Genomic DNA, 25,423 nt, shown 5'->3' with positions numbered 1-25,423 from the left:
TATAGTCACACGCGTAGAGTTAAGACATGTGACACCTCAGCTGGTGGTGACTAATAGACTAAACCACTTTTATTGATAAAATGTTCATTATAATTTTACTATATAATACGATATACCATAGAGTTAAAACTCATATAAGCCATATACTAAACAACCATGGTCACAGTGCACGCACGAGAGTTTCTGTTCGATATGCATGAATTCTCTTCTATAGGAAATACTTCAGTGTATGGCAACATTTGTGACTTTCTCAATCCATGTTAAAATATGATTGTTATTAAATATTCAATACTTATTCATTTTTAAAATTAATTGGAGTTTAAAACGAAACTTGTCTGAATTAATATCAAAACTAAAAACTTCCAAAGAAAGTAAGAAAGAATTCTCTAAGGGGCCTTATTTTATATCCGCCAATCCATATAAGTGCTTCCAAATCCCTCCCTGGCCAAAAAGTTCCTATAAAGGCCTGCGAATATGTTAATTTCATAATTGAGCCCCGAGCAGACCCGTAACCAGCCCAATGTGCCAAGTGGGGTGGCCGTATTGCATTGGGGGCAATATCTGATAAAGACTGATTTCAACTTCAATTGAGATATTGAATTTTTGCAAGGGGGTGGGGGCGAACATGGTTCCAGAAGGGGCACTGCTCCCTCCTCAAATCGCCCCCTCCCCACCCCTTTGAAAGTTACGGGCCTGGCTCCGAGGCAATTTAAAGTACATAGACATGCAAAGTAGACGGCAATGGAGGCTTTTGTAATTTCCGTCGCCAAAAACTTTAAAAAAAAGTATTTCAAAAACATATAATTCTCAAATTATAAATTGAATATATTAAAATCCTTGATAGCAAATTTGTTGTATGAAAATTTACTCACTCCACAAGCGTTGATAATATTCTCGAGACATGAGATTGAGGGAGTTCTGGGGGTCACTGGTTGTCTGGGGCAGGAAATGGGGCAGGCTCATTAAACTTGGTCGGACAGGAAACATACTAAATGGGGGAGGTGTTGAGTCCATTTTGAATTTGGTTTCTGAAAAAAAAATCGAAAATGATTATATCCTAATTCTATTTCAAATTAATTTCCAAAAAATCAAATCAATTTCTATAAAAATTCAATCCTTTTTTTAAAATCGATTTATAACAAAATTCAAATCCCCATACCGCAGAAAATTCTCATTTCTAAAAAAAATTCAGTCCTGATTTCTCAAAAATTCAATTCTTATTTCTCAAAAATTCAGTCCATATTTCTCAAAAATTTTCAGTTCTTATTTCTCAAAATTCAGTCCTTTATTTCTCTTTTAAAAATAAAAGTCAATTCATGAAAAATCATGTCCACATTTCTCAAAATTTAGAGTTTTTATTATTTAAAAAAAAACAATAACGTTTAATATTAACCCCTTTAAAAAAACAGTAATCATTTCTAAAACTGTTAAGTTTTTATTTTGCAAAAAATGTAAATTCCTAAATTTTATCGAATAGGTTGCAAGATTCCGCACCCACAACGGAACGAAAAACTACTAAACGGAATGGATGCTGCGTTCGTTCACATAATAGAATTGAATCCAGGACAACTCTTGAGTTGCCTTTGAAAAAAAAAATATTTTTTACAAAAAAACTATTTGTACAACTGGTATTTTTTGTAATAATTGGTGAAAAATTATTCAAAGCCTATTAATGTCATTAAATTATGGTTGTGACAGTAAAGGTGTTTAGGTAAAATTTTCAAGAATAGACAATATTAAAATACCTTTTAAGTTCCTAATTTTCTATTTTGGTGAAAAAATTTACAATAAAAAAAAAAAAAAAAAAAATATACTTACTTTATATCTGAAATATTCTTGTTAGATTTTCTGTATTTTCATAATAATTTGATCCAAGTAATAAAGTTTTTTTTACCAAGACATTATTGCTATTCACAAAAACAAACAAGGGTTTTTACGTTTTCAGCACCCAAATATGACAAATTGTTCGCAATACTGTTCACCAATTAAAAATAAATACTTAAAGTTCAATTTTAAAAACTTGTTTCAGAAGTATTCAAAGGAATATGAAGAAATATTTCCAATTTAACGCATCCGAAACACGTTCCGTAATCCAAAAAATAGTTTAAGATCCGAACTTTGAGACGAGCATGCTGTCGGTGACCTATAGGATCAACAATGTTAAAGAAAGCAGCGAGTTCCAGAAAAAAACAATATCAAAAGAAGACTATCACCGATGATCCGAAGCAACGATTTTCCAGAAACGGCTTGGCTTCTTGCTGCAGACTTCCAATTTCCTTAACAGCCTTAGTTCTTGTCCCCAAGAGTCCAAATTCCAAACCAGATTTGACTCCTAGTTCCAAGTCTTGCGAGGAAATAAATAAACTGAAGTATATAACGATTGTCTAGAAACGGTTCCAATCCAAGACAAGGTTCTCCTGTAGCACCAAGTCTTACGACGAGAAAAAGATCCGAGGCAACGAATTTCCAGAAACGGAAAGTTCGCAAAAGTCCTAGCTCCAAGTCTTGCGACGAAACAAAAACTGTCGTACGAGGTGTATAACGCATGCAATTAAATAAAATAATTAATAAAGGTTTATCTTTCCAATAACTCACAGAAGTCGAGATAAACTTTCATAAAATTCACAAATTAAATAAATACTTATTATGTTAGCGCCTGATAGATTCTAGATAATGTCAATCATTCTCTAACTCCGCCCACTTTATGCAAATTCATTTAACATCTGTTGCAGTTATGTTTATTTAAACAGACAGCCTAACACGCCAAAATATATCATTACAGAAGGTTTATTTTATATCATCATTGATATTTTGGCTGGTTTGGTTGAGAGCAATGAATATACAAATGTATACTATGCACAGTCGGAACATATCAGTCATGAATCTAAGAAAATATTTAAAACTCTCCCTAGCATATATCTCAGATGACGCCTAAATACGGACAAATTGAAAGCAAGATTTCCATTTCAAAAGCGACACAAATGGCTGACATCAAGCTCTGTCAGCTACTGAAGCAAACATTTGGGCGACTACATCCGTTTCACATACTAAAACAGATTAAATATCACACTGTTAAAGACGCTTCAGATTACGCGTGCATTGACCTACATAGTCCAAAACGTTAGAAAGAAAACGAATGATACATCGGCCTGTCTGGAGGATGAAAAATCTTTAAGAACACCCTATGGCATTCTGCGACTGATTTGTCATTATTTTAACATTTTCATCATCGACAAGTCGTCCGAGATATTTTCTCGACCCGAAAGTTTCGATTGTAACGGCACGTGTTTGTTGCCCTATCAATTAGTAGGAAAGGGTGCCGACTCGCGACTTTCCTTTTACTCTTTTTTCACGTATTAACTCGATAATTTGGTTGTAATGTTTAAATTTGCTGAGATAATCCCAGATGGGCGAAATAAATGAAGTAAAGCCTAGTGTTTTAATTATATTTCAATATTCCATATTTACTGTTATTCTTATTGATCGTGTTCGAACTCCAACATCTGTAATCTCCGCACGTGTCACCCCCCCTCTCCCCTACCTAATACCTCAGAAATACAAAACCAATAAAGCTCATAAGTAGCATAGGGAGAAAGCAACGTTTCGACGATGTACTGTCGTATACATTTGGCTTTATTGTACACAAATGTACATACAATGCATGTTTTTTCTGTTTTATTTGGTACAAAAGCACTGGTCGAGAATAATTCATTTATATCAATTACTGTTATTCGGAGAAATAATGCAAATCTACGTAGTGTTTATCAGGTACTCAGTCAAGGTATAATACGAAGCTCGTAATAGCTTGACATTATGATGATATCTTGCTAAATGTGCGAGCGTCTGACCTGAATCGTGATCTCAAACATGCGTCCACAGAAATATACATAAATTTGTTAATTGGAAATAATCAATACGCGATGTTAATTTTGTTTAAAAAAATGAAATGCTAAAAATATTAATATATAATATTTAATGTGAAATTTGAATATTTATGTAAAATTGTTCGCTTTGTGATTTATTCTGGAGTTTTACCGTTTCAAATCAGTGATCTCGAGCTAATATATGTACATTCATAACCCGAGCTGGTTGTGTGTACAACATATACTTCAATCTAAAGGGATGTTATCGTCTAAATAACTACATGATCACCTTGCAGCGTACGTTTGTTTCAGATATAAAATATTTCACCATGGGCATGATTCTCGAAAACTTAACAAAGATAAAATCCCGATTTTAAAAAAGTTTTAAATAAAACTAGATTTAAAATTGATTTTAGTGATTGACCAATCAGATGACTGGGACACTAAAATCATCTTAAGGAAAGTTTCGAGATTGAGGCCTCAGGAAGCGAATGTGTTAAAACCTTAGGTAAGAGTGGGTTCTTCTCTATGAGAGATTACCTTGAAGAGCTAGATGAGCTATCGAGCAGCCTGAAAACTAAAATTTCGACGACTGCTTCCCTTTAAATTTGAAATCCATTAATAATTGTCTGTTTGCCAATTATTTTGTTTTGGTTTGTGATTTCATTCAAATAAATAAATATGGACTTATCGCTTAGTTAATCAGAAGGTATAATGAATTGATATTACTGTACACACAATGGATCGTATATGGATATGCAAATTAGGACAATATAAATTTTGCACATATCTGACTCCAAGCTGCGGGTAATTTTATGACATATTCGGTCGTTAATTTCAGAATAAAAACACATTAATATTATTTTTTGACATGTTCGGTTGTTAATTCCATCATTTAATCACAAAATTATATAATATTTAATATAGTCTAAAGTTTTAAGTTTTGTTAAATACAAAACGAAGTGATCCCGACCAAGTAATGTACCGTATTCACATAAATACACATACGTAAAGGGTTTCCATCGTATTTACACGTGCAGGCTCTTTTTCAATTTTAACTGCCAAACTTTCAATTGTATCAATCAAAACCTATCCTGTTGACAGTCTATTTATATTCAAGTGTGTCTTTGAGTGTTCCTCGCGTACTTAAGCTACACGTGCGTGCCTACAATAATGATAAATATAAAATTTAATACGAAAAGTACCGAATTGCTCGTCATTGTTGACTATAATCCAAATGTATCCAAGGATAGACATGGTATTTAGATACATGTGTGTGTGTTTTGAACTTCTCGTGCATTTACACGTGCGTGTTGCCTATATTGGTAAATATGACTTTATAAAATGTAAACTTAATACCCCAAAAAGTAATTTGAAATAGTCGCCATTGTTAAATTTAATCTGAAACGATCATTGGTAGATTATATATCTAAATGCAGGTATTCTCGTGCATTTACGCGTGCGTGTTGTCTACTTATTTGTCGCCATTGTTAAGAGTAATCCGAAATGATCTAGGTACACCATATCCAGGTGTGATTGAAACAAAGCTATCGGTGATAGATCTAACGAGATTTTCAACTGAATGGTTTAACAATGAAATAAATATAATTACGAAGATAAACATCTATATTCGAGTTTATTAGACCCAGTAGACTTTGATTTCATATAGTTTTTTTTATCATTTATGTATATCATAGTTATTAGCAATGTGGAATCTCCAGTAGAAATGGCAGCCGCGGTGACGCAGTGAGACTCTTGCTGGCAAAATTGTCTACATTGCACACTGCATGGCATTGCCTGTCTTTATTAACTCAGGTACAGACAAGTAGGATTTTAAACTCCATTCGTTTCATTTCCAAGTTGACAAACTAAAACGCATAGTGGATTCAGGTGTTCCGATAACTTGAAATTCCTTGGGAATAATTGGACCAAACAGATTTTGATTTCAAATAGTTTTCTATTATTTATGTACCGTATATCATAGTTATTAGAGCTATGTGGAATCTCCAAGTTGACATGAAGGCCGCGGTGGATCAGTAAGTTAGACGCATGTTGCTAAATTTCCCTCAATGCACACTGCATGGCGTTGCCATCGCCCCTTCAACATATATATGGCTTCCCTTTTACAGCGAGAAAACATGGTTGAAATAAGATAGCCCTTTTTGCAGTCTCACATTTATTCATTTAGGTATAATAGAGAGCGACAGGTGTGAAAAATTGGCAGAAATTTGACCCAATCGATTAGAATTACTTCTTCTGATCAATTTCCAAGTTTCGTGACCATTTTATTATTTTAATTTGCTGAAATTTATATTTTTATTTTCTATCGTTCACTAACTTACAGTTTGCTTATTGATTTATTTTTAAACATTATTATCATTTCAAATCATCGTCTGCTTGTTCACATCAGACGGAAATAGGTCGGTGAATTTCGGTAGTTTTCGTCAACAGTATGATCCACATGAAACTTCGTATGCTGTATGATCAAAGGGTCTACCTTAAACTACGGAAGCCGGATGGGGCCATATTACCCTCCATAGTGGACGTTTCACTACCGCTCTGCAACAGATTCAGCGTTACGTAAACGTTCAAGAAGAGAATAATGAGAAAATTTAGGACCGACCATCTGTTAGTTTTTAAATTGAGGGTATATTCAATATTTTTTATTCATATCAAATGAATGCCTTGGAGTTTGTAATTGGGAAGGAAAGTTGGTGGTAAGCGATAAGAACGAAATTAAGGTTAAATGAAATTAATGTGCTTTGAATAAATCAGCGTTATGGGTTATGGAATGAAATTTGAAAGCACATAGATTATGAAGATTTGGATAGGAGAGGTGTTGACAGGTGAGGGATTACTGGAAGGGGAGTGGGGTGGTATTGAGTTTAGGAGGGAAACTTAAAAGCCTCGGTGTGGCGATTGTGGTTGACAATATCCCATTTTCCAATCCAGGGACCAGTCAGTCTGGAGTCGAACTCATCGTTCGGATCATACTACAAATAACAAACGAATCCTATGAAGTAATCACGTCACAAAACAATTGAAGGGTAACCCTATTATAATTTGGGAGTTGATAAATCGAACTTAACTTACTGATTAGAGCTCACCTCATGCTGCGTTTCAGATACGCAACTCTGTCATCAGTAAACTTTCAAATATATCACTGAACAGGAGCGAGAAATCGATAACAAGAATATTCTGCAGTATCCTAAATGAGTCTTTTTGTAGCTTTCTGCGACAAAGTATAAAAATATCACTGACGCTGACTCTTCGCCGAAACGTACATGAATTAAGCATACAATTATCACAGATCAGTAAAGGGAGATAACTCATAATCACTTACGTCGACCATGTGCTGTTTCTGCCAAACGACTTTTCGATCCACGGATAAGAATTTGTCCCAGTCCGGTTTCAGGCTCGGATCATCTTTAGATCTAAAGACAATTCCGTCTCCAATGTTATAGAAGCCCATATTATAGTGCGGTGACTGCCATCTCAAATCAGTGCTCCAGCGGATATCATTGGATACATTGGGTAAACTGAAATTATAACATCATGTAGTATGCAATAGGGGAAATTCAGCTTTCTTCAGTTTGAAGAAAAATCCCATGCAGTGAGGGAAATTTTGCCTTGAGCTTATTCTATTAAGTTTAGCTTTCTTAACACCATGCAGTGTGCAACGAGGAAGTATGTCAGAAAAGCAGCATTATCTTATTCTGTTTCGATTTCCAACTGTAGAAGGGCATTTATGAAATCCCATGCAGTGTGCAATGAGGACATTCCTGTCAATCAGTGGCATAAGCCTACTCCTTTTTCGTTTACCAACAGTCAAGGGACACAAAAAACTATGTTTTCCGCTTCCAATTTTCTTTTATTTTGGATCAAAGCGGACCTCAGAGTAAGCCTTGTGTATTACAGATTCTAATTTTCTCAAGAGTTTATAAGAGTTACCTTCTGTGTGGTGTTAAATTATGGAATAATATAAACCCTCCGACTGGAACAGGTTCTATTCTAATATCATTCTCTAAATCAACTCCTAATAATGAGAAAAATACGAAATAACGCTATATTGTGTTGTAATTGCACGTACGAAAAGCTATATCGGTATTTTGTTGCAGTACGAACTGCTATATATGGATTACAATGCACATAACGAACTGCTGTATTGGATTAAATTGCACGTACGAACCGCTATATTGTGATTAAATTGCACGTACGAACCGCTATATTGTGATTAAATTGCACGTACGAACCGCTATCTTGTAATTACATTGCACGTACGAACCGCTATCTTGGGATTAAATTACACGTGCGAACCGCTATATTGGGATTAAATTGCACGGAAAAACCGCTATATTGTGATTAAATTACACGTGCGAACCGCTATATTGGGATTAAATTGAACGTACTTATTAGAAGTAAACTTTAAAATGTACCTAAAGTCTTTGCCATCTCCTTCTGTTCAAGTTGAATATACCAAGTTGGACCAACACAACAAGTATGTTTGGCTACCTTTCCTCGTTTATGTCCATTTTTAGCCATCTGAAATACAAATAACGCTCAGACTGGTTGAAATGGAATGAAGTTATTGTGTTCGTTTGCTGGGTGTAAGAATTGATAAGGAGTTTTGTGTCTTTACGGGGTTAATGAAGATAGTCCTTTTGGAATGAACTCTAATCAACCCACTCACCTGCATGCAACCATTTTCAGGAACCGCATCTATGAATGGAATCCAAGCTGTAGGAATGATATGATCATAGGACTCCCAGCTTAAATATCCACTATCTGTATAACATAAAATGATGTCAAGTATCAGAATGCACGTGCTTTTAGATAACACCAACAAGGACTGGAAGGCTTGACAATGTAATGTACTCAATAGGTCAATGATGAATATGCACGTACATCCTAAATTTGTTTTAGTATCTACTGACCTTGATGCCAAGGGATGTTGACGGCTTCACTTTTAGGAGTTTTAGTCCTTAGATTCCAGGTAGGGTGACCAGCGATGTCTGGTCCTAAGATCTGTTCCAGTAGATTTAGCATCCGTTCATTACTCCACAGATCTCGAAAACTCTATGATAAAATAGAACACCGTTAATTATGCACGTGCATGTCTTGAAATTTGATTAAGCTATGTGTAAATATCATTGATTTACAGCATCTCAAACGATCGAAGACCAGATAAAATGGCTGCTAATTAGTTGAGCATGAACTGCTGACGCCAACAAGCGGCAATTGCTATTTTTCTGTCGTCGTGGCGCTCAGGTCGAATAAATCCTGGAGCTAGCAGTTGCTGCCAGTCACATGTCTGAAAACTGACCTGGACATACCTTTGGTATCTTCTGGTATTTAAAGAGTAGAATATTAGATCCCGGATGTTCTTTCTCTAACATTGTCAATCTTTGAAACAAACCATACTTCGAATACAGGTCTGAAAAAAGGATATAGCGGCATGTTTCACAAAAACTTGGCTTAAGGGTGATTTTTGTGTTCGAGACACTTGATTCGTCAATCATTAAAAAGGCAAACATAATTCCGTTTTATTAACCAATCAAATTACTGTATTTCTTAAAACCATAGTTAATATTTTGAATCATTTTACGGAAACTTGACACGTGCTTGCCGAATGAAATGTTTTTTCGGGAATTAAAAGAAATTAATGCTGGAAACAACCTTTAATCTTCCCAGCTTTATATAGTTTCTGTGCCAGTTCCTCCACCATTGTTTCTATGGATTGACGGCATGGTTCCAATTCTTCTGGGGTGAAGAAGTCCTTTACTACAATGTATCCCTGCAATGAGAACAAAGAAGCTATGGTTTGATTACGTCATTACTCCTAAATGAAGCGATAAATTAGCTTCTACGATTGCACACCAAGTTTTTTCTTAATTTGAGCATGTTTTTTTTTGTCATCAGCATTTGGGGCAATAGGGTAAAGCTAGAGATGTGTGGGAGCAGGAAGAAAAGGAAGCTGTGGGTAGCCTTAGATCAAGCAAAGAGTGGGGTGGGGCATACCTCATCAAAGAATTTCTGTATTTCCGAGTAAGGAAGCTGCCCTGGTTTTCTATCTTTTACATCTGGAGGACAAACTGTGAACGGCTCGGGATATACTTCAGCTATTTCTCCCGGGAACTTCTGATCTTTGGAGGACATCTTGGATTCTTTCCTGAGCTCCGTGGTTCTATTTGGACAAAAACAAAATGAAAAAGAGGTGCCATGACGAAGAAATTGTGATTGCATGAAGGCTTAAGACGCAAATAGACGAGGTAGTATACTATGCTCGGACAAAGTACAGCATTGAATAAGCGTATAATGCCTGCATACTCAAAGCAAGGAGGCCAACAGATAGATCCTTCAAGCGAAATAAGGATTCATTCACTTACTATTACAGAATGTATGCCTACATCCATGACCTATAACTAACATTGAGAAGACCTTACTGACGAAGGTTAAGTATCCAAAATGCATATACTTACATGTATATTATTGCTGTTTAAGGCGTTGTAAACTGCGTACTATTAAAGTCAAAGAAAATCAGAGTTATTAGAAATCAACAGCTTGCGACCTTCAATTTGATTGTAACCCGGTCATATATAGATAAATTTACTCGAATTTAAATATAATCCGAAATGTCTGAATCATGTGAGATCAGATTTCTTAAGTTTTCATCAAGTTACCTCCCTTTTCACAGCGAAGCAGACTATTCTAGATGTCAATTGTGGCCAATTTCGTGGTTGGCAGGGAACCCTTCCACGTGCTCTAATCTCTATTTTACTTTCCAATATAAGGACTTATAAGAATGCTATCGGCACTCACAAGGCGGTTCTTGTCTGCTTGGGCGTTTCCTCGTATATGCACGAGAGAAAACCTTTTTACTCCAATTTTCGGTGTATACTGAGGCCCTGGTTATTGTAATTATATAGATAGTTGATAAGAAACTATATTGACAGTCACGAGTAAAGAGATTTCATTCATTAAGACTGAGACAATGTTTGTTAAAGCATGTGGGTTTAAAGTGTAATGGTACACAACTGAAATGAAATGAATGGAGTTTTACGTCCTACTCTTCTGCACCTTGTGGGCTAATGAAGACTGGTAATGGTACACAAGGCAATTGAGGTTAATATGTTTCATTAATGAACCCCTGATAACGCTGCAGGAGGAGGAGGAAGGGGTCTGACGGGAAAGGTTTAGAATTCTTTAACGTATGTAAGGTCGATATAGCAAAAGCTATAATATCTAGGGGCTTTTGCGTTAGCTTAGTCTTAAATCGCTGTTTTAGTGGAATTGCAAGAACCACAGACGTCTGGCTGAAAATTTGAATGGTGTAAATAGACGCCATCAGTGTCCGTTATAAACCTACAAAGTTCACAAAACCTATTTAATACACAGAATCAAAGGATGGAAAGTATTTGACTGACACGTGCAACCTGACTTAATCAAAATAAATTAGTTCCATTTTAGCATTTACGTCATTGTTAAACCACAACATTAAACCGTCATTGCTGTCACTCGGGTGACGCCATTGCTGCTTAGCTGTCTCTTAGCAAATTCCGACTGATGACGGAAATGGTCGAAAAACTCCGAAATGTTATCGCCGTAAATCAATAACCAATAATCATTATCGATACATTAATCTGTAAGCCCTAATCCACTTATAGAGTATAGCTAATCCAATAATCCCTTACTCTCCTAGCGACGGATAAAACATCTCGAAATAGAGCGGACCATTCGTAAACGAAGTAAGAACACTAGAACATGTTTAGTTTTTTGTAATCTATGTAGGCTCTTGTTTAGGCTTTAAAACAAATTTGCTCAAATTTCGAACACGACAAAATCGATTCAAATATTAGACCTAAGTAATGTTTATTTGAATATGTATGTGGTCTATAAGTATATCGAACAAATCGGATCAAATTTCATTTGAATAGGAGTACTGTACATTAAAAGGATTTTAAACCAAAGCTTCACGAATGTGATCAGGTCGTCAATAAAATTGGACTTGTTTAAAGTCGATGAAAGGTGTTTTGACAGCTGATGAATGGATTTAAAACTGTCGTGATTGAATACTGGTGATTGAGTATTGGTGGTTTATTGTAAGGAAATGAAGTCTCTTACTGAATAAGTAAGTATATTAATTCTGTATTTCAAAACAAGCAGGGTTGGGTCCGAGGCAAAATAGACACTTCTGTGGGTCTTTAAAAAAAGGTCGATTGGGTCCGGGGCAAAATTGAGCCTTCAATGGGTCATTTAAAAAGTTGGGTTGGGTCCGGGGCAAACTTGAGTCTTCAATGGGTCATTTAAAAAGTGAGGTCCGGGGCAAAATAGACACTTTTATGGGTTATGCAGCCTCTGCGTTTAAGCTATAAGACCTACAACATTTTGGGAGAACCAAGATATGCGTTCAAAGTATAATAGGTTTACAAATCAAACTAAGCAATTTTATGCGACAGACTACAGCAAAAAATCTTTTGGATTAAGTCTAAAGCGTTTAGAACTGGTCAGCACAACTTGTCCTCGCCCGTAGCCTACTACGTCCCAGAAATATAAATAAACTTGATAAATACGATATTTTGAGACCAATTTGGCTATTTGCCATAATTTCTCAATTTGAATTCAAATCGATCAAATATCCAATTAAAGGGATTACTTAAAGGGACCAAACAGGATTTTTACTACTAGCACTACTATTGTCAAAATGATAAAATATAGTTTAAGAGAAGAGTTTGGGTAGATCAGTCTCTGCCAGTGCTTTCGAGGTTGGCTGAGAAATTTCTGAAATGTCTGAGTTGAATCTTACTTCCGGTTCTTTTTTTTTTCCAGATCTGTTCATAGCTTGATATCAAATATGGAAACCGGAAGTACAACATGCGTGACCTATCGTAACAACACCTTTCTTCCCAGTTTGACAGATAATCAACGCCGGTTCCTCGTCACTCCAGCTTCAAGCGTCATTTCCGGTCGACCTGACATGGTCTTCGGTCTTGGTCGAGATACTATTAGCAGCACGGACATTAGCAAACCTCAAATAACGCCGAGTGGTGCTAATGACGTTAAAACTCCAGTGGCCCATGAATCTCCGATGAATAAGACGGAGGTTAAGGATTCCGCACCGGATGTTACCGACAACGCACCAAATGCTTTAGAGCAAAACCCGGAAAGTAAGAACGCAGCAGACCATTCTCCAAAAGTGGACAAAGAAATCTCTTCAACCAGCGAATTAGCCGCGTTGAAGGCGCAGATTATCCAAAATGGCGATATGGAACTACAAGAGAATTTCTCCAAAGAGCCAGAACATAGTTTTCTGAAAGCAAACTCTGAAGACGGGTTTTCGGAAGCATTGGACAGCGTGTCTCAATATAAAACTAAATTAGACGAAGTCGGATCTAAAGAGAACTCATTTATTAAACAGTCCGGCGTTCCAAAACAGACGTACCTGACGGAGACGCAAGACGACACGGACGAAGAGCAGAAGTGGACGGAAGCGCTGCAGAGGCATCACGAGCTCGGGACGTTACCGGAAGGAGATGTACCAAAAGAAGATGCCTTAACTAAGCACAGTCGACTAAGCCAGGGCAGTGCCCATGTTCGTCTGCCCTCCAGCACTGATGAAAATAAATTTACCTATTGGGACAGGGGACGACAGTTCAAAAGAGTACCAGCTAAACTGATAAGACTGGCATCTCGATCTGCTAGGTAAGAAACACAACATCAACGACTCATTTCTTACTAATAAAGTACTTTCTTCGAATCATTTCTAGAAGTTAGACGACTGTCAATAATCATATTGCTTAGAAAGAGGGGTGGCATAATTGTTCAATTATGTTGGCAAATACTTTAAGAAGATCTTATCGAGTTTACGACTCCTTTTGATATTTTTTCAGGAACTCTGCCGACAGTGAAGGAAAGAGCACTTTTTACAGTCCCCCGAAACCGACCCCCAAAGTAGTGAGTTTGGATGAGGCCATCAACTCCAGGCCGCCATTAAGGATCGACTTAGACGGACCTAACCCCTGCACCTACTCGCCACGAAATAAACCCCTTCACGAGAACAACTCGCCATCTTGGAGTTTTGGAAAGAAATGTTACATTGAGAAAAGTGAGTGACCTCTGGGGTAGTTATTCTAAGTAAGTGGGGGCTGTGGGGTGGGGGTGGTGGAGGGTTGATTATATTGATGTTTACGTCCTACTTTTCTTCCGTTGATTCAGCCCATGAAGACGGCTCGAAAAGGGGAGGTTAATTTTTTACACAAAGTGAAAAGACAATGAATGGAGTACTACGTTCTACGTTTCTGATCCAAGTCAGATTGAGCTTAAGACGGCATGGGATGGCTGAAGGAAACAGGTCTGCGATGATCTTAGAAACGCTTAGATGATAGGAATTGCAAGAACCACAAACGTCTGACTGAACAAGAATATCAAGTAAATAAATATGTGGGTTTTTTTTCAGGTGGAGGGGCGAGGACTTCCTGGGGTAAAATGTGGTATCAGACCCCCCACGTTTGGCAATATAAAGTTGATTTTAATGCAGATGTCGAGGTAACAATATTAATACATATTCAACGTGGGCTCAGTTCTTGCTGACGGCCCACAATCCTTATCAGGGCAGCTAGTTTGGATATATTGCTTATAGCACATCTCTTGCACATGTTTCGGATTTAAAATTCTCATCAGGACAGTGTTGGGAATGGGGTTATAATCTTATGACTAGAGGAGTATCAACAAATTAAAGCTTGCTCATTGGACAAAAAACCGGAAGTGAAGAATAGTTTAGGGAATTCAATAGACGATTAGGTGTCATGGGTTCGAATCGTAGTGAAAGGCAAGCAAATCTTCGAATATTGATGAACATTGACCATTGGCCTCTCTCTCGGTATTGAGAAGACTTTGCACATCCGCCAAAATTATCTTTAAAATTGCCACATTTGTATGCTTTATTATTTCAGTGGCCCTCTCCGGCGCATTACCCCCAACCTCCCCTACTGGGTCAAAAACAACCAACAGTACATGAGGCTCCTTCTTACAGTATTGGAGTCCGAAAGAATACTTCGTCTTCTTACCGAATAGGTATGATATTCGAATATAAACTTGAACTTCAGGGCCGTTGTCAGTAACCTCTCAGCATTGATTGGTTGCTTTGATTGACGTCATTGTAATAACCAATGAGATTCTAGTAACCGTCATTTCGTTATGCATAGTATTAAGATGTTTTTATGAGGCTAGTGCGAGAAACTCCGACTCCATCTACAAGGTTGTGGTATCTCGGACTACGATCAACTGCCTTGAAGTGTACCACGCACGTAAATTTCTGAAAAGGGACAACTATCAATGATCAAAAAATGGCCTGTAGGTGCTTGCCTACCCGTAACTACTATTATTTTTTTAGGGGTGGAAAATATGCCATCGCCGATAGACTACGACAGACAGACAGCCGATAGACTGACCCATCCTAGACAGCCAGCGTTTACTCACCAGTTTAGACGAGAGGGCACGGTACTCTGGGGCAACACAGGTGGGTAATCATTGGGGTGACCTCAAGTAAAGTGGAGTTTTACATCCTATTGATCTGAACATGTGAAACAACTATATTCCAAGTACAGATAACTCATTTCGAGCCAAGGGAAATAATTATTCGTTAAAAAGCCTATTGTCAAGCCCATGATGTGTTCAATGAGGAATATTTCGATCGATGTTATTGTCGATGGCTCCAATAGACGCCGTAATAATCCCCACGTAAACTGCACTCAAAGACAAACCTTTTTTGAATCTCTATAATAAATATCTTTTTCTAATTTCAGAGCCGACACCGGGGCCAGGATCGTACTCTCCCCGGGGCACGAGTTTACACAGATCACATACAATCTCTGGTTGCAGACGAGACAAATCTCATAGTCTGGGACCATTTTCTTATCTTTAATTTGAAACAGTGCACAGCCTACCCTCCCTTCCGTGTCGGGAACAGTTTTCGGATTACGTTTAAGTTCATCCGATACGAGCTCAAAGGAAGACAATAGGCATGACCGTGGTTTCGCCGAAGTTTCGTTATCCACCCTTGAAATATTTTGGAGCAATGAAAGAACTTTTAAGACCCTTTTTGGACGGACGGATATCACCTTTAAAACTATAGAAACAAAACTGAAAGCGGAAACGACTTATCTTACGATATTTCAGAATTTGAATATGATATTATATATAACTTGAAAATAAATATTATGTTGTGAACGCTATTAATGTGATATTTGTATGTAAATAAAATGATAGTATACAAATTTATTTTTTGTCGATTCATGGTCTCAGAGAAGTAGCGGGAATGGGGCTTACCTAACAAGCTCCAATTGGAACTGGATTTCAGCCTTATAATTCTGCTTACACACTACTCCAAAGACATATCAAAGCCTGTTGGTTTGTTTGTACAGCGGGTCGCATTGGGTATAAAAACCCTGAAACTTGGAGCATTTGTAACTGCACCGCAATATTAAACTATTTACGAAGGCATTGTCACACGCAGATAATAGCATAATCCCCAATTGTATATTCATTCATGGTCATAATTACAAAACAAACCATATGTATTACCTCAGTCCTAATACGAGGTTTACCTAGTAAAAGGAACACAGTCCAATGTAATAGTTTTAGACGATGTAAACCCATAAAACTCATCCGTAAAGATGAACTCAAAAAGGGTTGGGGTTGTGGGAGAGGGGAGGGGTGCAATATAATGCCAACTATGGATATATACCTTCCCCACAATGAAAAAGGGCAATACCTCTATACCGTTGCCTATGATGTGACTCATCGTCCATTGGCGTCAATAAGAAATAAAATAACCCCCATTTGTCTGCCAAAAAATCATATAAACTCAAAATATGGTCGTCGAATGTATGTTTTGTAAGGGAGGAGTATTTCGGATTAAAGACACGCCCACTTCTAGAAAACTGGATACTGAGTAATGTCCCTTGAGTAACCGGAAGACAACAAGAGTTATCTTCCCAAAATTATCAACAACAGTAAATCTAATTCAACTTTTTCGAAAATTTCAGTGAATTATTTGATTTCGAGGGAAGATTTCGAAGCCTAAATGGTTGTAACAGATTCCTGTTTATTCCCTCCTTCCAACATGAGGGTGCGATTCACAAATATGGCCGGCATCGATCTGATTTTAGACCTCCACCCTGACTTGACAGTTGATAAAGCAAAAGTGAAATGTCTGGATCGTTTTCACAATCCATCAGAAAGTATGAAGCTCTCTCTGTATCATAAGTTAGTCCTAGCCAGAACTGGCAAGGTTTTAGCTGAAGGAGCTTCGCTTGGTGCTGAAGGGGTCAAAGACAATGGTAATTATTCTGTTTTTGTTGGCATCCTTTTCTGCATGATGACACTTGACAAGCAAGAATGGGGCCAAGGAGACTGTCTACGTCATACAGCAAAAAATAACGCGAGGACAGCAGCATTAAGGTGCTCCAATTGGCATAACACAAGCGGCAACAATTAGTTTATTGTCCCATCTAGACAACAAGATGTTTTCTCTATGTCATATCAGGGGTTCTCAATTTTTCGTTGTTTTGTTCTCATCCTCATTTTACCAATTGAATATGTAAGCTGACTTATTTGCATTTCAGATGAAATTTTAGTTCTAAAGAAAAGACTTCAACCTTCACCATATGAAAATCCTGATAAACAGAATGTAAGTCAAGAAATAGTCAGATCTAACTTTAAAAATATAAATAGAAGTTTTGCATTTTATTGTTCTGCAAATAATTTGGTATAAAAACCAACAATGTCATGTCCTGTCCTGTGCAATGAGGGAAATTTTTACCAGGACAGCAAAAAAGATTCACTTCGAAGCAGAATTATTCAGCCAGGTTGAGAAAGAATATCTGGATAATTTCGAACATGATTTGTTTTTAGAATGAAGAAAGAAAGAGTCCGGATATGGAGACTATAAAACGTTTAACTGCCATGTTAACCAAGTCTACAGTAGAACCTCAGTCTGATGATAGTAATACCAACGTAGATGTAAGTATAGAAATAAATGTACAGCTATATGCAATACTGGTTTCTGTTTCAAAAAAAATCTCACAAGTTTTGTGCTTCTCAATGTAAAGTTACACACACTTACAATACATTTTTAGCCTGGAGCTGTCAATTTGGAAAAATACCTTTCACTCCAGTTCATGTGGTTAAACTTCTGGCAAATAAACATTGCTTATTTTCCCTTTTTTCCTTCTCTTGCTTGCTTCTATAACTCTGTTATTTCTAATGAGAATATTTTTGATAAACAAGAAACAAAGTACTTTAGAATGATGAAATTTTGAAATGAATGTCTTTTTTAATTTTCAGTTTCAAACAGAATTAAGAAGGATATTAATATCATTAATTGACGCGTCTCAGAGAATTTTATGTTTGAATCCCGAGGCTAGTAAAGTCTTTAAACAGGCTGAGGGTAAGACGATGTTTTCTATATTGTTCTAGATGGGAGAGAATCTGGTTTTTATTTACATTTCGGAGTGGGGAATGTCATTTATTTCTTGAGGAAAGATTAATTAAGCGAGCCCTGTTAAATTTCAATTTTGTTTCAGAAATTCTAAATGAGCCAACTAAAACACCAAAAGTTGATGCCTCTCTTCAAAGACAACTGACTGATATGGGCTTTACTGAAGCTCGGGCAAAAAAAGCTTTGATACTCAATAAGTAAGTTGAAGTTTTCATCTTTCTTATGTCAAAAGTCATAAATCATAATGAGATGAAGTTTTACATCCAACGTCATGCAGTGTGCAGTGGTGGGAATTTTACCAGCACAGTAGCCTTAGCCTATTCTGTATTCATTTCATACTGTTCCTTGGACCTTCAGGTTAGCCGGAAAGTGTCTAACTCACTTCCAAGTCATATGTCAAAGCCTACAAAATGGATGTGGTAGAGGTGAATGTCCACAAGGAATTGTTAAATTTTCAAATGATATTGTATTTTTTAGAATGTCTGTGATGTCGGCCATGGATTGGTTGTTACAACATCAGGATGATCCTGATATTGACGAGGCTCTAGAAGGGGAGGCAACTCCACCAGTTGCGGATACTACTGAAGAGGTATGGCCAGGGTTTATTGGTAATTGTAAACCTATATCCCTTGTCTTTCTGTTTCCCACTAACTTATCGAGAAAGAAAGAACCAAAATGGCTCAGTGGGGCTGTTCAAAATGCACGATCAGAACCTGTACCATATCTTGAATAATCTCCCCTTGTATTTATTACAGGTAGAGGGAGCTGTAGGTGGCACTAGTGTTCCGAGTACGTCTGATACCAGTCCTAAAGTTTCTAATATTCGTCACTCTATACGAGCTTTCAGAAAACGAGAGTTTAGACCAAATGCTAGAGTAAGTTTTATGATAAACTTTATCAAACCTTTTTGAGAGTTCACTTGGATCCTTTCTACCAGCTAGTGCCTGGCCAAAGCTCTTGGTAATGATTTTACAAACATAGCAATAAAGGTTCATAAGGATCTTCTCTACCAGCTGGCCCTTGACCAAACATCTTGGCATTGATGTTGTAAGAACAACTTAGGCTAGCTAGAGTCTTGTCTACCAGCTTGTATTTTGCCAAACCCTTTGACAATGAATTTACAAGGATAACAACTTAGGTTCTCAAGGATCATGTCTACCAGCTGGTCATTGGCCAAACCTCGTGGTATTGATCCTCCCTGAATTATATGCATGCTAAATTTTTCAGGCATTACAGAAGTTACTTGAAATGGGTTTTGAAGAACAGGAATCGACTGATGCTCTGAGAATTGCCAGGAACGACCAAGATGCTGCCGTAAGTTTTCTGGATTTTTTTGCTCAAGTTTTTATCCACTCAAACTTTTATATTACAGGTGTTAGGAAATTGATTCTCGGTTTAGATTTTACATACCAAATAATCAAATCAGATAAAAACTGTAGATTCTGTAGTATTTTCGATATGAGATATTACAGGGGTCAATATTTCAGGGGACCAACAGACAGGCACACGCCTGTTTATGGAGATGTTAATTTGCTTGGCATTTGCAAAAATCTCAAAATGAATTTCTCTTTCCAGTGTGAATGGTTGCTAGGTGATCGAAAGACAAAGCCGGAGAATCTAGACGAGGGACTGGATACTAGTAGTCCAATATACCAGGCCATTATAGCTAATCCTACCGTTCAACTAGGACTCAATAATCCAAGATGTCTACTAGGTTAGTATCTGTAGGGGGTGGGGAAAGAGACTGGATACTAGTAGTCCAATATACCAGGCCATTATAGCTAATCCTACCGTTCAACTAGGACTCAATAATCCAAGATGTCTACTAGGTTAGTATCTGTAGGGGGTGGGGAAAGAGACTGGATACTAGTAGTCCAATATACCAGGCCATTATAGCTAATCCTACCGTTCAACTAGGACTCAATAATCCAAGATGTCTACTAGGTTAGTATCTGTAGGGGGTGGGGAAAGAGACTGGATACTAGTAGTCCAATATACCAGGCCATTATAGCTAATCCTACAGTTCAACTAGGACTCAATAATCCAAGATGTCTACTAGGTTAGTATCTGTAGGGGGTGGGGAAAGAGACTGGATACTAGTAGTCCAATATACCAGGCCATTATAGCTAATCCTACAGTTCAACTAGGACTCAATAATCCAAGATGTCTACTAGGTTAGTATCTGCCTTATACAAAAAAAAATGTCATAATACCCTGAACTGCAAAGGGAATATGTCATCACTTGGTAGCATCTTTGGTTATTTTTATTGGTTATTTCTAATATCATCTACAAGTCTTGAAGGCGGCATAAAAAACTTAACTTACTCCTACAAATTTCAATCAACAAGCACACACGAAGACATCTTTAAAACGTGACAATTTGAAATAATCCCCAATAAGGTATAGAACAGTTGGATGTCAAACTCCATTTCAATTTTTTTTTCAGCCTTTCTACAGATGTTAGAGAATCCAATAGCCGCTAGTCAATGGTTGTCAGACCCTGAAACTGGTCCGTTACTGATGCAGATCTCCCGTATATACCATGCCGAGAAAAACTCTAAACCTTCACTGAATCCACTTAAAGATTTACGATCTTCCAGATGATTGGATGATAAAGTCACAGTTGCAATGTGACAACTCTGATTGGTTGAAAATTTTGTTTCACTATTTGTATTGTAAATTGTTAGACAGATATTCAGTACATTTGAATCTGTTTATATCTTGTAAACCATGAGTTCACATTTAAGAAATTGATTCTGCCAATCACATGTGGTATCACTTGCAAGTGGCCCAACAATCTTGATTCTGACTATTTTCTTGAGATCGTGTTCCAGTGGGTTTAATCTGTTAAAATTCTTATGAATAAGAAGTTCACAGTTAAAGAAACATTTCAACCAATCATGTGCTCTGTGACATGCTGAATTGATTTTATATTGAACATTTCTCAACTCAGTTTCTTAAATAGAGGGGAAATAACTCTTTATAATATATTAGTATATTTACCACAATTAATTCTTGAAAGATTAGTCTTTGATTAAAGTGCAATTTTACACTTACCTTGTTTTCCCTTAAATTTTATGAAACCAGCTTTACATCATTATCAGAAAAGCAAAAGGCATTACCCAGGCATTCTCATTTCTTAAGCAATTTTGATGAGCTAAACAGCATCTACAAAAAACCCAAGTTCTTTGTGCCATACCATCTATAACACACAGACAGTGGTGCTCAACCTACAAAGGTTGCAGTTTAGCCCACACTTAGCCAATAAAGGTTGGTGTGGGCCCCAAAGGTTGGAGTTCAGCCCACAAAAGTCGAAATTTAGCCCACATTTAGCCAATAAAGGTTGGAGCTTTGCCCACAAAAGTTGGAATTATCTACATTAAGCCCACAAAGATTGGTGTAGGCCACATAGGTTGAAGTTTAGTCCACAAAGGTTGAAGTTTAGCCCAAAAAGGTCCACAAAGGTTGAAGTTTTGCCCACAAAGGTTGCACATTAAGCAAGGTTGGTTTTCAAGCCAAACATTATTTCAAAATAAAGTGAAAATCAAATAACTAGTCATATTAGTGTCTGTACATGTTTTAATGTATTTTATAATAGTAATATATAATATGATAGTAGAAAAACATTGTCTTACAAACATTTTCATACAAAATAACTCTTATTTTAATATCACCTATCAATGTCTTTTACAATGGTTGACAAAATTTACATTTTCAAAACAAAATATCAAAAACAAAAATAATTTTACAGAAGATTTCAAATTTGTGACTTCTACAATATTACATTTTATTTCCTAAATATTTTAACTTTATCCTTGATATGACAGAATCTAATTAAATTTTAATTTTCAATATTAGACAATTTAGAAAAACATGCACTTTAAGTCTATACACATTCTATAAAAATAAATGCATTTTTAGGTTTATAAGAAAAAATGAAACATGTATGTACATTTCGATTTTATTTACATTGAAAAATTTTGACATGGAAAAAGTAACGTTAAATTAGGAAGGACTAGAGATGCGTTCTTCGCAACAAAATTCAGTTTCGCAGCAAATTATAGTTTCGCAGCAAATTAAATATGCACATTTATCGCATATTCACAAAATTAATTTCTTAATCATTTAAATTTTAAATTTATCATTTCTCTTTCACTTTGAGAAAAAACGCCATTTTTCAAAAATCTTAAAGTATATTTCTATATTTAATATAACCTATTTCTTACGAAATTAGGCAAAAAAAATTACAAAGTATCAATCAGAAACGTAACATAAATAATTTGATTTTTTCAAAAAAATATTTTAACTATTTTGATATTTTTCTTTCTCAAATTTGGAATGACCATTCTAGGGAGGGAACTTTAAGGGTTTGAAGTCATAAAAAGCACTTTCATTTATTGCTTATGCTTGGACTCCATGCATAGATAGATGTAATTGTGCGCTATGAGATAGAAACTAGATGATTATGAATATTGGAAAGTTCCCTAAAACCTTTTTAAAGAGATCTTGGATCAAAATTGAAACGAATAAAAAAAAACAAAACACAAAACAAAAAGTTGCGTACAAAATTGGTGATCTTGTTGAAGCACCATATGCCATTTTAGAGAGAAGGTTTAAAACAATAGAAAACCTTGATGTACAATTTTAAATAGCTTAATTTCTAAATATCTTTTTTTTGTTTGGAAAGCTAATAATATTTTACCTAAACATTTACAAAAGGGATAAATTTGATAATTCTGGAAAATTGAAAATAATTTGGAATAATTGTACAAAAAATTTTATTAGTTTATTTCACTCTACAATTAACACAAATTGGTGGAGAGTTCAGAAAAAAACCTAATCAAAATTGTGCATTAAAGTTCGTTAGCTTAATGAACTGAGTGAAACTAAGATTATAATCATGAAGCAATAAATATATATCAGCGACTAATTAGACTAAATAATTAAAACATAACTAACGAATTCATCGAGACATTTTTAAATTGTTATGGCAGCTTTATTTACAATTGTTAACAAATGCGATTTCGGTGGGTTGCGTTCATCGTTGAATTTTCATTGGCTGGCAATTTTTTTTACGAAATGTTATTCCTGCTGAAATTGTATCACAAAATTCGACAATTATTTTTTTTTTTGACCATGAGTAAATTTAATTTAATTTTTAAAGTTATTTTTTTTTTAATGCATTGACATTTAATTTTCTGAAAATTTAACATATTTAAGGAATTTTACAAGTTTTGCAAATGCCTTCGAAAGGCATCGAAATTCATTTCTACATTTTTCTAGCAGTCCTTAAATTTAGAAATGCATTTTTATAACGCCTAAAGTCTTGTAGTTTTAGTTCAGTACGCCTATAAATTTCATTTTAGGCACAAAGTTTTTCAAAATCAGTATTTAGGCCAGCAGTTTACATTTTAAGTACACTTTAGGTTTCAAATTTACAAAAAATAGCACAAAACATAGTAAAACACAGAAAAACAAACTAAAAATTACAAATATGGTATGAATTGATGAATATTGATGAACCTTTAAAAGTAAATTGTGACCAATCAATGGGCAGTATGATCTTAATTAACATAAATGAATATGCATGAATGACCATATGAGATCAAATGTTCCTTATATGGCATATATTACCAAATTTGGTCTTTAAGACCTTATAAGGTTATGAAAAAATTCAACATGACTAAATAAGGAAAAAATGACCAAATATGGCATGAAATATAGAATTAATCTGCATGTATAAAAATACAAATGTCATTATATTACAAAATGAAGTAAAAACTCAAAATTAAATTTTACAGATTTTGGACAGGGACAAATCAAATTTTAAAATTTTTGAAATTTCAATCAAAAATAAAATTACTTTTTGACAATTTTTAAAAATTTGCATAAAATCTAATAAGTACACCTAAAAAAATTTGCAAAAACATTAAAATTTTGATCCAATGAAATGAGTATTGCTTTTTCTTCGACGCGTGTAGATCTGGGCCTTCCACAAAAATTTAACGAAGATGAAATTCCGATTTGCAAATTTATTTGGCTCAGAAATCAAAATTCGTTTTAGTCATAGATCAATCATTTATTCACAAATTCCATCTTAGTTAAGTTTTGGTGAACCAGTCATTTGCATAAATTTGCATATTCTGTGACCTAAATACATAAATTTCTGAATGAGTATGGCAGTTTAGAGCTCAACTAAACTTAAAATATTTTCGATGATGACAAAAAAATGAATGGACCCTGTTTACAAAAAATTTCTGAACAACCAATCCTGACAAAATACATAGTCAATAGTAAGTCTTTGCCTTAATAAGTTTGTATTTTGGTGGGATTAGCTGATCAAGTGACCATAAAGTTACAAAGCACTCGTAAGTGTGTCATGTTTCAGCTTATCTTTGAACATGTCTGTCTTTTCAAAAACACTAAGCTGCAACACACTTTCCGCTAGCACATCATTTCATGGCCCACAGCGAAATTTGTTACAATTTTGACTCACACCAAACACAATGTTAGTTCCATTACCGTCCTAATCCATCACGTTTTGCTCAAAGGAGTAGCTCTTGTACTCCATGCAAGAGGTTTACTTCAAGCTGTTCACGATCATACACTTTCCTCCAACAAATTGAGTTCAATTCCCCAGCAGATGAACAGTTACATCCATGTACAGTGTACTTTTCCCGTTCTGCTTTAGTCAAGAGACCATCAACATTTAAAGCAGCTTTTTGTTCCTTGAAAGTCACAAAATGGCTGAATCATTCTTCCAATGTCCCATAGAAACACACAGGTGTGACTATTTCTTCAAAGTTAGCACAATATAGCACATAATATCATAAAGTGTCACTATCACTACAGTAACAGTTACTTAGATATAAACAGCATCCGTGCAACGTTTACACTTACAACGCTTCCCATGTGTCTGTGTGGCTGGCTGCACGGGACTCGATATACCTTCCGACCAATCAGAATGAGCTGAATGGGGCGAGGAACTGGACCACTGTCCAGGTGAATCTGGAGATGGCGTGGGGAAATGATCTGGAAGGAACGTAGCCATTTGGTGTTGGGG

At 35.9% G+C, this 25,423-nt stretch overlaps 3 protein-coding genes across 3 annotated transcripts; 2 read left to right on the top strand and 1 right to left on the bottom strand.

The window, feature by feature from the left end:
* Positions 1 to 6,027: 6,027 nt before the first annotated feature.
* Positions 6,028 to 10,427, bottom strand: LOTGIDRAFT_230034 (hypothetical protein). Its single transcript, XM_009046241.1, has 10 exons — positions 10,343 to 10,427; positions 9,882 to 10,047; positions 9,540 to 9,657; positions 9,197 to 9,297; positions 8,798 to 8,939; positions 8,554 to 8,648; positions 8,300 to 8,405; positions 7,815 to 7,899; positions 7,207 to 7,402; positions 6,028 to 6,856 (listed from the first exon to the last, which is right to left on the bottom strand). The coding sequence occupies exons 2-10, from the start codon at positions 10,017 to 10,019 to the stop codon at positions 6,749 to 6,751; spliced, it is 1,089 nt and encodes a 362-aa protein (XP_009044489.1). The 5' UTR covers positions 10,020 to 10,047; positions 10,343 to 10,427; the 3' UTR covers positions 6,028 to 6,748.
* Positions 10,428 to 10,883: 456 nt separating this feature from the next.
* LOTGIDRAFT_230033 (hypothetical protein) lies at positions 10,884 to 16,132 on the top strand. The gene is made up of 8 exons (XM_009046240.1): positions 10,884 to 10,985; positions 11,798 to 11,991; positions 12,690 to 13,562; positions 13,751 to 13,965; positions 14,317 to 14,405; positions 14,813 to 14,933; positions 15,253 to 15,378; positions 15,665 to 16,132. The coding sequence occupies exons 3-8, from the start codon at positions 12,715 to 12,717 to the stop codon at positions 15,781 to 15,783; spliced, it is 1,518 nt and encodes a 505-aa protein (XP_009044488.1). The 5' UTR covers positions 10,884 to 10,985; positions 11,798 to 11,991; positions 12,690 to 12,714; the 3' UTR covers positions 15,784 to 16,132.
* Positions 16,133 to 16,856: 724 nt separating this feature from the next.
* On the top strand, positions 16,857 to 21,415 carry LOTGIDRAFT_230032 (hypothetical protein). The gene is made up of 10 exons (XM_009046239.1): positions 16,857 to 17,200; positions 17,486 to 17,550; positions 17,775 to 17,882; positions 18,207 to 18,309; positions 18,446 to 18,557; positions 18,838 to 18,949; positions 19,116 to 19,235; positions 19,588 to 19,674; positions 19,936 to 20,074; positions 20,807 to 21,415. The coding sequence occupies exons 1-10, from the start codon at positions 16,945 to 16,947 to the stop codon at positions 20,962 to 20,964; spliced, it is 1,260 nt and encodes a 419-aa protein (XP_009044487.1). The 5' UTR covers positions 16,857 to 16,944; the 3' UTR covers positions 20,965 to 21,415.
* Positions 21,416 to 25,423: the final 4,008 nt, after the last annotated feature.

The sequence above is a fragment of the Lottia gigantea genome (genome assembly GCF_000327385.1).
Source record: "Lottia gigantea unplaced genomic scaffold LOTGIsca_10, whole genome shotgun sequence".
NCBI classification, from domain to species: domain Eukaryota; kingdom Metazoa; phylum Mollusca; class Gastropoda; family Lottiidae; genus Lottia; species Lottia gigantea.
This window is presented reverse-complemented; position numbering and strand designations above follow the sequence as displayed.